This window comes from Schistocerca serialis, chromosome 2 (assembly GCF_023864345.2).
Source record: "Schistocerca serialis cubense isolate TAMUIC-IGC-003099 chromosome 2, iqSchSeri2.2, whole genome shotgun sequence".
NCBI classification, from domain to species: domain Eukaryota; kingdom Metazoa; phylum Arthropoda; class Insecta; order Orthoptera; family Acrididae; genus Schistocerca; species Schistocerca serialis.
In genome coordinates this window covers 746,126,325-746,142,903 of record NC_064639.1, presented here as the reverse complement: position 1 = coordinate 746,142,903, position 16,579 = coordinate 746,126,325, and the positions used below count along the sequence as shown (strand labels likewise).

Below are 16,579 nucleotides of genomic sequence, written 5' to 3'. Positions count from 1 at the left end.
CCTGTTGTTTTAGTGCTGATAGTGTTCGTGAGTGCAACATCCAGTTCTGCAGCGTGCTCTGAAGGTGTCGTCCTCTTCAGTCCTCTTCAGTGACAGTCTGTCACGATGCATCTGTGCACAACATCGTCCATGATCTGACTTAGTGGATGTTTTCTCAGTATGCGATATAAATAAGCGAACAGTCTGACACTGCTGTTGATGCTGTTAAACTTTTTATGTAAATTGAGAACATCATAGGGTCCTTTACGCTTTCTAGGACCACGTCCTATAAGGTGTCTCTTGAAACTCTAAATGCTTCGGCTGCATTCGTTGCGGAAGCATGTACCGTATGAGAACCAAGAATTATACTACGTTCCGATTCACTTAGCTTCAACGTAACGCACTCACAACGTCGCAGGACACTGTTACAACCACGACTGATACTTGCTATTTATTGAGGACATCGTACACGTGTCGTTCGTGGTGAAATACAACAGCGCTTCTGCTTTTATGGACAAGTGCACATTTCTCGCAGTGTTTCCGTATTTTTGTTCAACCCTTGTATACGAGACGCAAGCCGCTGTACATTTCAAGGTACCATATTAGCTATTTTCTGTTCTGTTCGCTCTGTTCCATGCACATAACGAGAGATGAAAACATGACTGCCTGTCTCCCTCTGTACGTACCCTTATCTCTCTTATCTTATTCTATTGATCCGTATGCGAGATAAGCGATGCAAGTAGGAGAATGGTCGCACATTCTTCATCGAATAACAGTTCCCTAAAATACTCAAAGGGGTTTCACAAGAACTTTTCGATATTATTCTGGACGTATAACCACCTAAGGATATGGACTACAAAATCTTCAGCGAACATTCTGACAGTGCTGTTGATGCTGTTAAACCTTTTATGTAAATTGAGAACGTAGGAGGCTCCTTTACGCTTTCTAGGACCACGTCCTATATTGCTTTCGTTTCTCTTGAACACTAGCCTTCGACTGTGCAGTTTGCATTAGATAAAGATTAATCGGGTATCTGCAGTTGTTTTCTTTGTGATCATATCTAGCTTTCTAGTGGATTATGTGGACCGGCCTTGAAGGCCTATCGGAAATGCAATAAAGTGGAATCTCCCTTTGAAAGATGTCGTGTATAGATAAAGCGACCTGTATTTTGTACCAGTGGGGTTTCTTGAATCGGTGCTGGAATTTGGAAACAAATTTACTTTCTTCAGGAACGTTATAATTTTTGAGTGTAGCATATGTTCTAGGATCCAGCAACAGCGTTATTGCGCTGTGATTCTGTGCATCCGTTCTTTTACCGTTTTTGTAAACAGGGGTGATTCGCATGCTTTTCCAGACAGGTGGTACTATTCGCTGTTGGCCGGCCGTTGTGGCCGAGCGGTTCTAGGCGCTGCAGTCTGGAACCACGCGACCGCTACGGTCGCAGGTTCGAATCCTGCCTCGGGCATGGATGTGTGTGATGTCCTTAGGTTAGTTAGGTTTAAGTAGTTCTAAGTTCTAGGGGACTGATGACCTAAGATGTTGAGTCCCATAGCGCTCAGAGCCATTTGAACCATATTCGCTGGTCAAGAGATTCTCGGTAAATATGACCTAGGAAGTAGGATAATTCGGCAGCGTATTTAATGTAAAACATAATTGGAACTCCGTCAACATGTATTACTTTATTCGCTTTTATTTTTTCTGGTTGTTCATAATAACAGGCGTGCTAATATTGATATCTCCCATTTGGCAGGTTATGCGACCGAATTAAATGTTTCTTTTTTCTAGTTCTTGTCTTCAGTTTTACCATCAGACTGTTCCACAAGATCAGCTGATTTCTCATTCGATCGAATCGTGTTCATCCAAAGGCATTATTCCCACAAGGTGATAAGCAAGCCCTCATACATATTTACAGGATGATTCCGTGATGACGTTACAAAATTTCAGGGGTGGTGAAGAAGGGTAAATGTATGTCTGAACTAAGGAACTCTACTCCGAATAGAAAGGTATAAGCGAAAATCTATCAAGTTCCACCTTAGCCTCTCGCATTGATCCAATTAAAGGCCCCACCTTCGGAACCCTGATCATGCTGTACAGGATTCCCGCTGAATATTACCCAATACACTCAGATCATTTACCCTATCGACCGACGAGTAACGGCGCACGCAGCTTAATGTCAGCGAGTGAAAAATTTCAAGTCTACGGTATATTAATAATGAAGTCCATTCACATGTACAAACTTAACAAGCTGCTACATTTACTACAATTCTTCAAAAAGGTATCGCCCAGCGTCACTATAGGCATGGTACCGTCTTGCCCGTTCTGATATCCCAAGTGTCATTTAAACAGTGTGGTAGACAGCGAGAATTCTTCCCAGGAGATTCTTTTCAGTCTTGACTGGCGTCTCGTACACAAGAGTTTTCACGTGGCTCCACATGAAGAAGTCAAGAGGAGTGAGATTAGGTGAACGTGCTGGCCACGAAATAGAACCTTCTCTGCCTAACCACTTTTCAGGAAATGTCGCAGCCAGTTGTTCTGGAATCCATAGTTCAAAGTGAGGTGGGTCTCCATCATGTTGGAACCGCATCCGCTGACGAATAACAAGTGAGGTACGTTCCAGGAACCTGGGTAGTACGTCTCAGATAAACGCTTTCTACACTGGCAGATTTAAGCTTGGAGGAAGTACAAACGGGACTAGTACATAATGACTGACTATACCTGTCCACACGTAGACTGATAGCACTTGTGATGGCTTTTGACAACAGTAGCGTGGGGTTCTCATCGGCCCAAACATGACAGCTGCCACTGCTTAGCATTCAGTCTCCTATGAAACAGGCTTCATCATATGTACGCACGAAACTGAGGATCGACTGTAAGCCAGTGAAAGAACCAGTTTACGAAAACGGCATGAGCTCCAAAGTCAACAGGAGTCAAAACACTCCCTTTCTGAGGACGAGAGGAGTGTAGCTGCGTTTCCAGTAACCTTCCATACAGTAGTCTCCTAAACATTCATTTTACGTACAACTGATCGAATGCTGATTGCAGGCGCCTCATTCCCACGGTCATGCACTGCATATGCTAAGTAGGGAGTCACTGTAGTTCGTCGTCTTCCTCTGTCGTTGTACTGTGCTACCAATTGCCCCGTCCCGCTTAATTGTTGGAACAATCTTCGGAACGTGGTGTAAGCCGGACGCCTTCCACGCGGATATCTGCGTCTGTAAAAACTTTCCGCTTCTCCGATGCTTCCATCTGCCTGTCCACACACGAAAATCATGTCTGCAAGTTCCATCACCGGGCACTATTTCATTTATTTAGGACTGATCGACGTTAACAGTAAAGACAGTCTACTACAGTTCAGGTATTGAACGCGAGGATTAATCATGTCAGTACACAGTACGCCACCAGCAATGGATTGCTAGAGCTATTACTGTAACCTCTACACATAGGTCCTTGTCGGTATTGCCTATCCTACAACCTTTGCAGTAACAGTACCGATACATTCATTTCATTGCCAGAGGCATCAGAACGATTTTCATGTATAACTTTCGACAAGGGTCCCTTATTTCAAATTAATACATTTACTCTTCACCATCATCCCTGAAAGTTTTTAGTATCATCACGGAATCATCCTGTGTATGTACAGTGGCTCAATGGTTCTCTTCTTCGACCCAATAAAGACATTGGGAGGATAGCTCAAAACAGTTGAGTTGCGAATCTAACAGTCCTGGAGCAGACCAATGATGATGGCCAGATGTTCAGGACTGATGGAATGCGAAATATGGAACATTCTGTCATCGTGATTTGACTTGCGGAGGCAGCTACAGAGTAGTGCACGTGACACTGACGATGGTCATAATGGATGACAGTGAAAAATAAGCCCTTGAGGACTGGTCATCACCGACAATGACAGCCATCTACGCCGGATGGCCGGCGCGCACACCGTGACAAATGTCAGCCTGCCAGTGCAGCGGCTCTGCGTGTTTTGCGCATAAACATATTCGCCAGTGGGCTCAGCAGTAGTCTGCTGAAAACGGGTTGCTAGACCTGTGAGCTTTTATCCAACGAAACTTTCAACTCCTGTGTCCGCCGTGAGGGAGGCAGCTTTTAAAATATGTCTTATGAACTTGGATATTCCCAGATACCATTTGAAGCCCTGTCTTCTATAAAGAGTTCTTCCACCACTCAGCCATATGCCACCAACGTTCGAAATACGAGGATCGTTCGCTAACTAAGACAACACATTTTTTCTCTCGGCCAATTTCAGTTGGAAACGTATGAGATTTGTTGTGGGACGTCTTAGAGTATTCCCGCATCAGACCCTATAGATCACAAAGTTCCGATAGATGGTTGCGTTATTAAGTAGTTTTCAAAGAAACGTCTGTAACTGGGGTTTGTTCCAAGCGAAGAGCTGGCACTGTTTCTTTTGGCGGAAAACCAGAGCATCGCAGATACTCACAGGCGCTTGCAGAATGTCTATAGAGACCCAACCGGAGCATCTTACGACTTCCATCTGTTTGGCCCAATGAAGAATGCACTCCGTGAGAGCAGTACGTGAATGATGGGGAGGTTACTTATGCAGCAAGACGGTGGCTCCGACGTCGGCCATTAGAGTGATACCATATGGGCGTAAAGGCCCTCCCAGTAAGGTTGTTGAAGGCTGAGACATTGAACGGAGATTATGTAGAAAAGTATGGTTTTTAGCCAGAAGACTGTGGAATAATATGGTGTATCGTAATCCTGAAGAAAACCAACCCGCTTTCAGAAAAGAAGTGTTGTTTTACTTATCGAACGCCCCTCGCAGATCTCTTACCCTGAAATGAAAGATGAAATACCTCAGTAATTTTGTAACTTAATACACGAAACTATGTTACGTAAACATGGACCCTTATTCTTTTCTTTCTAAGAGCCACGTTAAACTGAGATATTTTTGTAAATGTGTGAAACCAAGGCGCCCTGCTTGTGAGATGCGCTGTCAGCATGCTCCTGCACTGGACTACAATAGGGCAACATCGGTTTCTGTCCTTCGTAAGACATCCAGCAGTGTTCCACGATCGTCCTTTTCGGTTCTTCTGCCTTGAGAATATTTGGCAGCAGAAGCTGACAAATGCAGAGCACATTAATTGGGTAATGGAATGGGAAATGCTACAGCAACCCGTTAGGAAACGATAGCAGAACGAGATGCTCATCAGTAAATATAGTGGTTCAGAAATGCGTAAAAAGATAGGAAATTGCATTACGTAGGAAATTAAGGACTGCATCAGAGCCTGAAAAATACGGTTTACATAAATGCAATAGAGTGACCGTTTTATAATCGCGCTGTCTTTAGAGGAAATAGCTGTTTAATGTAACACCTAATTCTCGTAAATTATTTAGCACCATGACATGCCGCTGACAGATTCATTATTCCAGGTTGGTGAAGCACACACATCTCGAAAGAAGACTAAGACGAGAATGAGGGTCCCCACGAAGGGCTCAGATCTTGGACACCGTTCCGCTGACTTGGTGAGTCAAGATGTTCTTCGTTTTTAAGCTCCAAACAAACTGCTGTTTATGCTCACACGAAACACTGTATATATCAACCTACTCTTTCTGATTCTAATAATATTAAATCTTCCCCTTTTTGTAAATGACACAGGGTAATAATATGAGAACTCTATTTATTTTTAAAGTTGTGACAAAATTCATTTTCACTACAACAGACATATTTAAATGAATCACAAATCTCTTACTATTTTCATTTCTCCAAATTCCACAAAATATTCACTGGGGTGTGATTCGTGGCATGAATAAGTTTATTATTCAGCACACGCAAACGTTCCACACATTCCTAAGCGAAAATCAAAAACGAACGTCGTTATTTGCACTCACATCCAGACTGAAAAACTAAAATGAAAGTAGTTTCATTAATCAACTGAACTGAGATTGTCTAGATACTCATCACAACCAATCAGAAGACTTAACAGAAATCGTGTACTAAGGATTGTCACATCAGTGTCGCCAAATGGACAGGAATCTAGGTTGGCCTTATTAACAACGCACTAACTCTAAAACTACAAACTACATGGAAGGAAGGTCAGTGGGGCAGTGTTTAGCATTTCTTTGACAAGGAGGTAATTAGGTAGAGTGAGAGCACTAGCTCAAACTGGATAAGAATTTAGAGAGGAGTAGTATAAATGATCCATACCTGCATTCGCATGAGATGTAAATATGGACATATAAATGCGTTTCCTCCCAAACATGAATGCAGTGACCACAATTGTGCCACTTCACCTGGTAATGAATAACTGTAATACGTATCAAATAATCCAAATGACAAATGAAAGTTCTTCACCTCTGTGTGACTGCTATTATCAATAGTGAAGACAAATTCTATTTTAAATCAGCTAGCAGCGTCGAATCATTTGGAGCAAGCTACAGCATTCTGTGGAGATAACAAATGTCAGCAGAGGAGATTACGAAGTATGACTCAGCACATTGCATTAAAATTATGAAGGATCGCAAAACAGATTTCGATACCAAACTCTCAACTTTCAATGATTCAAGTTAGTTTCTTAAGGAGGCCGACTATAAACTCATATCGTAGTTTACTAGCAATGACAGTTATTTTGTATCTCTAACAGGAAACGGCCATAAAAAATTAATAGAGCTGTGAAACAAACACAATTAAATGAAGAGTTTGTTTATCACAGCATTCGATTTAATGGTGAGTAAAATTAATAAACGATTAATGAGAATTGGCAGTTTAATAACTATCTGCCACACATCAAAACCGGTAAGTATCAAGTGTTAGACCGAGGTAATTGATAAGATAATTATGATTATAACACTGCATAGTAACTAATTTTTTCACAGAATATTTCGTTAGACTTGACAGAACATAGGCATATTACGAACCTAAACACACAGTATTTGTTTTATAGTTCGTTGTAAACCGGCTTTCTGCTTACTAGGCCATCCTCAGACAACTTAATACTAAACAGATAGTCCACACACCGCCAGCAAGAATTTATTGCTCTACAAAGATTGTTTTCCAAAGATATGTGACCTTTGAAGACTATATTTCTAAGAAGGGAGCAAAGGAAGACTGTGGGAGTGTGGAACAGCTGTACTATTTGCACGAAGCATATTATCTTATGGCGAGAAATATTTTAACTGACTGATGCTACTGTAACAAGAGTGCATAATGGACCTGTATTTGATCATTAAGGATTAGGTCAGGATTCTGTGAACAGTGTTTATTGATAGCCAGAATTTCAAGTACCATTAGTTTCTGCCTTTATTTGCTCTATGGGAGACATCACACGTAATATTATAAGAATGGCATTCATCGAAGCTTGTTCAGTAAAGACGGAACATTTCGTTTCGATTCGCTAACTCCTTTCATGTTCAATTTGTGTATGCAGTTACAGCCCTGTCTGACTAAATTACATTCACAGTCGCCACGCAAATTGCAAGGAGTTCTATAAATTCCATTCTATTCTTCTTTTCGTTCTCCTTCTTCTTTACTTCATGGATTAGGCATTCTTGCCTATTCGGCTTTGCAGTTGTCTCCAGCTTGTCTTCGGTCATCTTCTTTCCCCTGGCATGTAATCAATCCAACGCTGCTTTCACAAGTCAGGTATTTTCCATTCTTTGTTTAGATTTTATTATGTGTGGATTCTGTATTTAATTCTTTCCTGATATATTCACTTCCTATCCTGTTCATCCTAGTGCATCCTTTAACACCCCTTAAAAAAATCTCATATCTGCCGATTTTATTTTACTCAGCTGCTTTTGAGGAGTCAACTCATGCTTTGCTGCCATAATGCAATGAGAGGTAATGCCATTACTTTATAAAGTTTCATTTTCCTTTCTTTACTAACTTAATTTTGAGTTCTTTGAATGGATCCACATAAAGCATCACATTTTGTAACTTCTTGCTCAATTTCGTTATAAAAAGACTTACGTCACAATCAAGATATTCAAAATTCTATACTTGCTCTAAAAAGTTGTAACCTAGTACGATTTTCGATATGGCTGTATCATGTCCTCTTGCAGAAATAATTTTCATGTTGTTAAATAAAACTAAATTTAGGGTAGATTAGAATGTCAGTGGTGTTTATTGCAGGATTCAAGTGTGAATCGTATACGAGATACCGTATTTTGAAAAGTTTCCACAGACTCTCATCTGTGCCATTCACTCTGGGTAGTAGCTTGTGTGTTCCTTGAGTGCATTGCAACTTGCTAGTCAGTTAGTGTGTGACAGTCAAAGCAGTAGGTCGTAAGTGGACGATGCGAGTTATCAATGCAGAAAAAACCGACAACCTCGTGGAGTGTGGAGGATGTAGGAAGAATGTATTTCGTTCTTGTGCAATGCCTGTGGTAGCACAAAATAATGAAGAACACAAGTGCATACACTAGTTACGTGAATTCTGACCAGTAACGAGACAGATGATCATCACAGGATCACAGGTTGTGTTCAAAATGACCACAGGCGCCGCGCGGAGTCGCCGCGCGGTTAGAGGCCCCATGTCACGGATTGCGCGGCCCCTCCCGCCGAAGGTTCGAGTCCTCCCTCGGGCATGGGTGTGTGTGTGTGTTCTTCTTAGCATAAGTTAGCTTAAGTCTAGGGACCAATGCAGTTTGGTCCCTTTATTTTTTTTTATTTTTATTTTTTTTTTTTTACCAACGTCAGTGGTAATACAGGCTTCCAGTCTGCTAATAGAAAGACTGCCGCACACGTGCTAGCATTTCAGCGGAGATTTCCGAGCAGGTTGCGGTAATACGTCATTGGATATAATCGGGTGTAGTTGGTGTGTTCGTGTAGACAGCGCCTTTCAACTTCCCCCACAGAAAAAAATCTACAGACGTCAAATCCGGGCAACGGGTCATCCAGTGTACAGATTCTCTGCATACAATCCACTTCCTGCACTATTGGCTGGACAGCCACCACGCTGATTCGTTGGCTTGCAGCGGATATGAACTGGTTCAATTGAAAGACATAGAGGAGGATTTTGCTAAATGGGGACAAATTGCAGGAAAATAGCCTCAGAGCGCAAAGAGAAAAGAGTCGAGTGGACATGTGGCCAGAAATGCATTCCAGGGGAGGCACACCCACTTGTTGGTGCGGATAAAAGATCTTTCACAACGACCTCCGTACCAGCACCACACAGATGGCCTGCCAATATGGGATAAGCCAGACAACTGTGTGAACAAAAACTGAAAATTCTCCAAAACAATTGCCACTATCTGTGTGCACGCCTTATTACCTACGGACTGGCCTCTGTGCTAGCAGTTTTTTCTCTGGTTTGTCGCACAGGCCACCACGGTGCTGAAATGTCTGTCATCCATTGTATTCATAGACGAGGCAAGCGGTATCAACAACTTTCACAGCACTCAGCTGTGGGCTGTGGCGAATCTCCATCGGATGATGGCAGCAAGCAATCAGCATCAGTTTAAATTCACTGTGTGGGTGCCGATAATTGGAGATCACCCTGTGGGACCAGTCATTTCACACATGAGGCATATCTGCATTTCCTGAGGGTGACTCTGTGTTGGAAGGTAATTGGCATTCTGACCATTCCTCGGACTGACTCAGGAGGAATCTAGAAACACCATACCTACCTACCTGTGACTCAGAAGCCTTGCCCATCAGTTACCTACTACGTATGAAGCCACACGCACCTAGCCTATAACATCATAAAGCAAGGTGGTGCTAAAACATGCCCTCTCTCCGCCAATCACAATGTTGTATTTCACCTTGAAACAGCCACTCACAGTGCAGTAATTTTCCAGTTATTTGAATGAAACAGGTCAAGCAGTATGTAGTCACCATGTTCAGATTTATATGGTAATTCCACATAAAAAGACACAATCTTTACCTAAGTTGTGAATAATGTGAAAAAGCTACAAAAGTTTCACATGAATTCCGTAATGAATTAAGCAAAAGGTTAAGGTAGCAGTTTTCCACAACTACAGTACATCAGTAATTCATGTGTCTGCAAACACACATACACATACATACACACACACACACACACACACACACACACACACACACACACACACACAGGCAGACAGATTGTTTACTGTAATACACAAGTACAGCTATGGATCTCTCAACATGAACAATAACTCGAATTTTGCACCAAATAGAAATTATCTTCTAAATGAATATATGTTAGATTTCAAGTACAAAACGCATACAGCACTGCCATAATAACTGTGTTCTAAAATTAAAAAAATAAAAATAAAAATTGATAAGCCTTGTATATTGGCAAAACTAATAAAACTACTAGGACGAGCGGTGATTATGAACGTCTACAGTTTGATTGTTGTACAATATTTGGCTGGTACAACAGACCTTTATATTAAATATTTCCACATTTAAATAGTTGGTATTACTAATAAAAAGACTTGTGTTTTGCTTTTTAGCACTACTGGAATAAATTGGAGACTAGATGACAATCTTAATCTGCTCTTCGTACCATGCATGAAATTCATTAAAACATATAAAAATTTATTCTATAAATTGCGAAATATAGTGGTGATGTACTGATGATCTAACTTAAATCATAAAGTGCAGTTGTCGACCAGGCGTACGAAAGTAAACAATGTTATTTCCATGATGTTGGCACTCACAACAGCTAGTTCACCACTCACGTGTGCATCCTCCCATCCTTGGAATGCATTTAGCGTAGCAATATGGTGAGCTTGCTTAAACCAGAAAATGCATTTTGCTGATCCACACCAGTGACAAAGCCTCTGCAAGGGTGGAGCTATTGAAACTTTTTCCCCAAATAGTATAGGATACCAAACAACAGTAATATACATTCGAGTAGATAAAAATCGAGGACTGCTGTACTCATCAGGACAGTTACCTCATGCTAGGGTATTAACTTCGTATTACAATATAAAACGTTTGTCATCTTCTGCTGATAATACTAAATTATGCTGTTATACAGCGGTAACTACATGACATTTTGACAAAAAAGCATACTGAACACACGTGTGTCTACCATTACCCCAATCATGTTGACTACCATTATCCCTAATGCACGTAGCATACTGCTGGGTTTAATAAGGGTCAGCTGATATGGTGACTGCCATTACCTCAGTCAAGTCGACTAACATTTCCCTAACCACATGATGGCAGTGTATGTGCCATCACCTGACAGGTGTCAGCTCTTGGATCTCCACTAGTCTTCCAACACCAGGAACTGACAGTGCATGCAGTATAGCCTGACAGCAAGTTCTAAATAGTTGTAACTAGTTACAACAAGTCACATCGTTAAGTTACACCAAAAGTGTATCAAACTGACCTACATTACAGCTAAACTGTACGAAATTGCCCTCCTATGTAAATATTTTCTAGTGTAACCGTTTTCCAAAGTAACAGTTTTACAGTGTAGCTCACTTCTGGTGTAGCCGTTCTCCAGTGCATTACTGTTTCAGTGTGATCACGGATACTACTGGGTGGGGCAATAATGGTCAGTTGACATGTGGACCGTCATCACATAGCATGTGCATTTATCTTGACTTGTCGAAATATGATATGTCTGCAGGTTTGTCAATGTTCATACGCAGAGGTCAATTGAGCTAGTTGAGATTTGTTCCGGAAAGCTGCCACCATTTCCAAGAAGAAAAAATGAATAGTCTGCAAAATTAGAATACCTGACGCCAACAAGTGAAAAGATTGTCCCAGCAACTAAAATACTTATAATCATGAGATCAAGCGCATAGGGTAGGAGCCTATGATGTCGTACCCACACTTCCTCAGTATGACATCTTCATTATATCACATACAGGTTATTGACATTAACCGCATAACGTCACAACCCAAGATGGTAGAATCCATGGTACTGTGGTGGTGTTTCTCTTAAAGGTCATTAAGATACTAAACTGTGGTTGAATGTTTAGTCTTCATGACCAGTAGAACGCGAAGTCTCACTTGCTGACTATTTATTTTTGTTTGTTGGGCCAAGTTGATGCTTGCTGGCACAAGTATCAGCTTGCTTACTGAACGTCATGATTAGCCTTTCTGACTCTGATAAATGCAGAAGTGCTGCTAGGTATACTCTTTACATGATTTACTGCAAAATTCAAGTGAAACATACATAAATTTTATAACATTGCCCCATTTTACGCAATTCAAGTGAAGATTACATATTTTTTTAATAAGGAAATGATGCATATCTTTGAAGTTGGTGGCTATATTCTTCTTGACCCGTTTTATTTTAGTTGGCAGTAAATTACTGCAATGGAACCGGTTGTTTTGTTAAATTACTACTATATATCTGGAGTGGAGGATCGTGGGTTACTGCCATCTTGGTTTAAGACGTCATTCGTAAGGGGGGTGTAGCTTGTCACATGATCGATAAGGGGGGGGGGGCGTTGCATTTGACATCATGAGGACTACTGCTAAGAGGATTCTAGCCTCCTCCTGTAACAATCCAAGGCACGACCAGTGTGCATATTTGCTCCTGGATGCATATTGCCTTCCGAACACCATTCCTACTCTGCTGGAAGACCTGCCTTTGATGATAAGATATGGAAATGACCATGTGGTATTACTGTTTGGGTGAAGCTGTCTGGTGTTGACTCGCTGTATCCTTGTATTTGATGCCACTTTGGGAACTTGTGGGTCTTTGAGATGAAGATGGGATGAAAATGATTAGGACTACACAAACATCCAGTCACTGCACGAAGAAAATGGAATCGAACCCTGGACCCTTTGATTTGAGGTAGTGACGCTAATCACTAGACTATGAGCTGTGGACCAAAGTGGTGGTATGGAGGGTGATGTGGCTACTACCTAATGGTGCTCCAGCTCACCCCCCTCTTGCGTGTGTAGCTGAAACGGTAGTAGACACAGATCATTATCACTTGCCTGGTGTGTCCTTACCTGTGCTTTCAATCGCTGAAATCTTAACTGTCATCTTTTGTCTCCACCATCAAGTGCGTGTATGTACCTTAGATAACATTTCTGGCCATATGTCCATATGATCTTTTCTACTCCTTATCTTCTAATTGTTCGTTTCTCTCAGTCGGTGGGTCTCCTTTAGCAAAATCATCGTTCATACAAGATAAGTATGAATGTATTATATCTGTACTTAGTTTACAGAACGCCCTTTCACACTGATAAAAACTACAAGCTTACGCATTAGTACACACAAGTTACGTCAAAACAGAGGCCTCATATAGGGTGTAGCATTGTGATCTTTTATTGCCAGTAACAATTAACACCAAAAATTTCCGAGTCGGACTATATGTTTATCCCGCTAACCTTGGGAATAAGAGTCTGACACATGAAGAGATAATGTTCGGCTCATTGAATCTTAAGCTCTCCACTCACGTTTCTGACAAATTACTCAAAGTCCACATGTGTCGGTCTTTGTCTTTGACGTTCTAGTCAACTGCTGAAATCTTGTCACAAGGTCACATACAACTTATATCTTGCAGGTATTCGTTTCAGGTGGATAGCATAAGATATGCTACCAGTGTTCTTTCCTTTGTAAATAATTGATGCTACTCTTTGTAATCACCAGAAAGTATTGTTAAAGACAATAGACAGTTTAAATTCTTTATGACCTGAACAATCACAACAGTTGGAAATATTTACATAGAACACAACAAGAAAATTACCATTTAAATATTAGGTTTTAAAACCGTATATTTACTAGGAAATGTAATGTGTTTTTCAGTGCTGTAACAATTTGTAATCAAATACCTGCTGAAACTGAAATGAAATTACTAAACAGATAAAAATAATATGAAATCTCATTTTCTCAACAAATTTATCTATTGTAAGATTGTGAACATTGATATTAGTATGAGATTTTCTAAAAATTACGTGAAATCATTGACAGCAGAAAGTCCACGAGCTCAGAAACATGTCTGTCAAGGTGTGTAATTTCTTTACTTTAATTTGGCGCCATGGTAAGCTTAATTTATAGCACGTCTCCAAATTATTTCCAGTGATGCACCACTAGAAAGCCACAATATATCAGAGGCATGTATGTGTATCCAGTGATGCACCACTAGAAAGCCACAATATATCAGAGGCATGTATGTGTATCAGGTTTCTAAAACGTACTGGAAGTTCTCTTACGTTGTCCTACCTTGAACGAAATAGTCTTCTTGCTGACAGCGATCAAGAATACATTTTAGCCGTACACAATATTCTAAAAGCCAAGGCTGCATCCATCAAGAAGAACTTGCGTATTTTGAATGTCGAGACAGTCTTCATCAATATTTACTAATTTAAATAGCTTTCATTCAGATGAAATGTGTAACTCTTCTTGTGACTAGAATTATGTGCAGACATGAGCACACAAAGATACACCTTCAGCTACCATGGTGATATGTTAATGACTTGTATAATATTACATATTTTAGTTTACAGTATCTGTGTTTTACAACGCCTGTTTGTTATTATACAATGTCCTCCTGATATGCACGTTCGTAGGATGATCATTGTAGACCACAGTCATAATAAACTAAAATGTGTATTACATGCTTCGACGGCTGAAAACGACGATAACAACATCGACTCTTCCTATTGCGGGAATCACATACCGTGTGAGCATTAGGGGATTTGGTGAGTGTGGCAGTGTCGATCAGTCCAGGGATCGTGCCAGTTAGCCCAAGTGTCTAAGGCGACAAGTGGGAAACCGGTTTCGAGTTCCGGTCCGACACGAATTTTCATGTGTCGCTAATAAACTGATTTCTCAGTTCGCGAATCAATCATGTGGCATGGTATAATATTAGTTGTAATCTAGTCCTTACAGCAAAAGATGCTGTTTTCGATAGAGAATCACTCGAAGATAACGTCCACTTGGGTTTGTTACCTAGCTCTAAATGTCCAGGAAGGCTGTACTCAGTTGGTAACCAGAGGCTGCACTCTAAATATGGCCAGTGAATCAATAATACCAAATACTGTTTGACAGGTCTACTCCTCTCGTATAGGTGAACGTTACATGATTTAACGGCTAAGGCTACGTTTGGCTACTGGATGTTTTACCATATTGTGACGTTAAATGTCAAACCGTCTTTTCAGTGTAGGGGGCTTGGATATCAGTCTCTACTTTTGTTTCTTCGCACAGCCGCTAAAAGCCGCAAACGGCACAGTTCAGTGCCGCACGAGTCTAATTTAGATTGTCCGCAACACAGCCGCTCGACTAGAAGAATTCTAAAAAGTCATTATTTTGTCTTCGGTGTAAGGTGTGGTGGGAGACGCTTAAAACTCTGTGTATTTCTACGGGGTGTTCAAAAACTCTCTTCGCAGTGCCGTATGATTGTTAGGCGCGCGTGCCGTATGCCGCAGAGAATACACAGAAATGAAACTCAGTGAAATACAAGTTATTAATTTATAGAATATTCATTTTTACTTATAAATTTTCACATTATATGATAAAAGTGTCCCCTCTGTCGTTGAATACACAATTCAATTGGTCTAATCATGTTTCCAAACACAAGCTGTAGCATTTCTTCTGTAACAGAAGCAGTGAAAGTGGATACTGCAGTTTTCAATTCGTCGATGGGTTTTGCACGGTTTTTATAGACAGTTGCTTTCGCTGCACCCCATAAGAAAAAAGTCAGGTGGTGTTAGGTCAGGCGATTGTGGATGCCAAAGTCCCTGTGAAATTATGCGATCACCAAATACTTTGAAACGCGAGCTGTATGCGCGGTTGCACCATCTTGTTGAAAATAACCGTTCAGTATTTCACTTAACACAAGTTCTCCTATGAATGGGTACAGAATATCACTGCAGTCTCGTTGTGCGTTAATTGTTTCGTTGAAAAATCCAGGCAGGCGAACAATCGTACGGCACGTGCGGCTAACAGTCACACGGCACTGCGGAGAGATTTTTTGAACACTCCGTATAAGATTTTGAGGTGCAGTTTCTGGAAAATGGATTTAAACGTAGATAAATGAGAAAGGTGTTGTGTATCTTCTAAGCACACTAACGTATGTGACCAGCTAATACGTTAACGACGACGCAAGGAGTCAGTTACATTACACAAATCCAATTAAGGATGATAAAAGGTATATAAACTGTATTTCCTACACAAATACAATCGCTGATAAAACAGGTATAATATGGTCAGACATCGAAAGACTTCTCTTTATCGGCTGAATGATTTGTTCGTAATTGTACTTAACAGGTCTGGTTTACTTCTCCTCAGATGGTGAGAAGAACGCTAAGTGCAGAAATGGGAAGAACGCTATTGTCACTACAACAAACACACACACACATATCCACACTCACACAAACACAGACACACACACACACACACACACACACACACACACACACACACATACAGACACACACACGCACACACACACACACACACACACACACACACACACACACACACACGCACATACACACAGCGCTGAAAGCGCGTCAGAAATTAATCGGTGTACGTATAAATACAGGAACTACGGTTAAACTATGCATACACACAACATTACATATCGGGAATTTTATAATCAGGTTAATAATATGGCAGCAACCTGTCTGTAATGCTATTGAGCAAAATATCAACCTGAAGCTACAGCTGTGGAGCGTCTTTTTTCCCGACATTGGTACTCCTTCACAATATTACGTCACCTACAT

General features: G+C 40.9%; 1 protein-coding gene across 1 annotated transcript in view; it reads left to right on the top strand.

The window, feature by feature from the left end:
* LOC126455690 (sodium-dependent nutrient amino acid transporter 1-like) overlaps window positions 1–16,579 on the top strand; it is a 180,965-nt gene that overhangs the window by 77,937 nt on the left and 86,449 nt on the right. Inside the window, exon 2 of the mRNA XM_050091457.1 lies at window positions 5,386–5,478. Coding sequence (XP_049947414.1) covers window positions 5,428–5,478 — 51 coding nt within the window. The 5' untranslated portion in view covers window positions 5,386–5,427. The remainder of the gene's footprint in view (window positions 1–5,385; window positions 5,479–16,579) is intronic.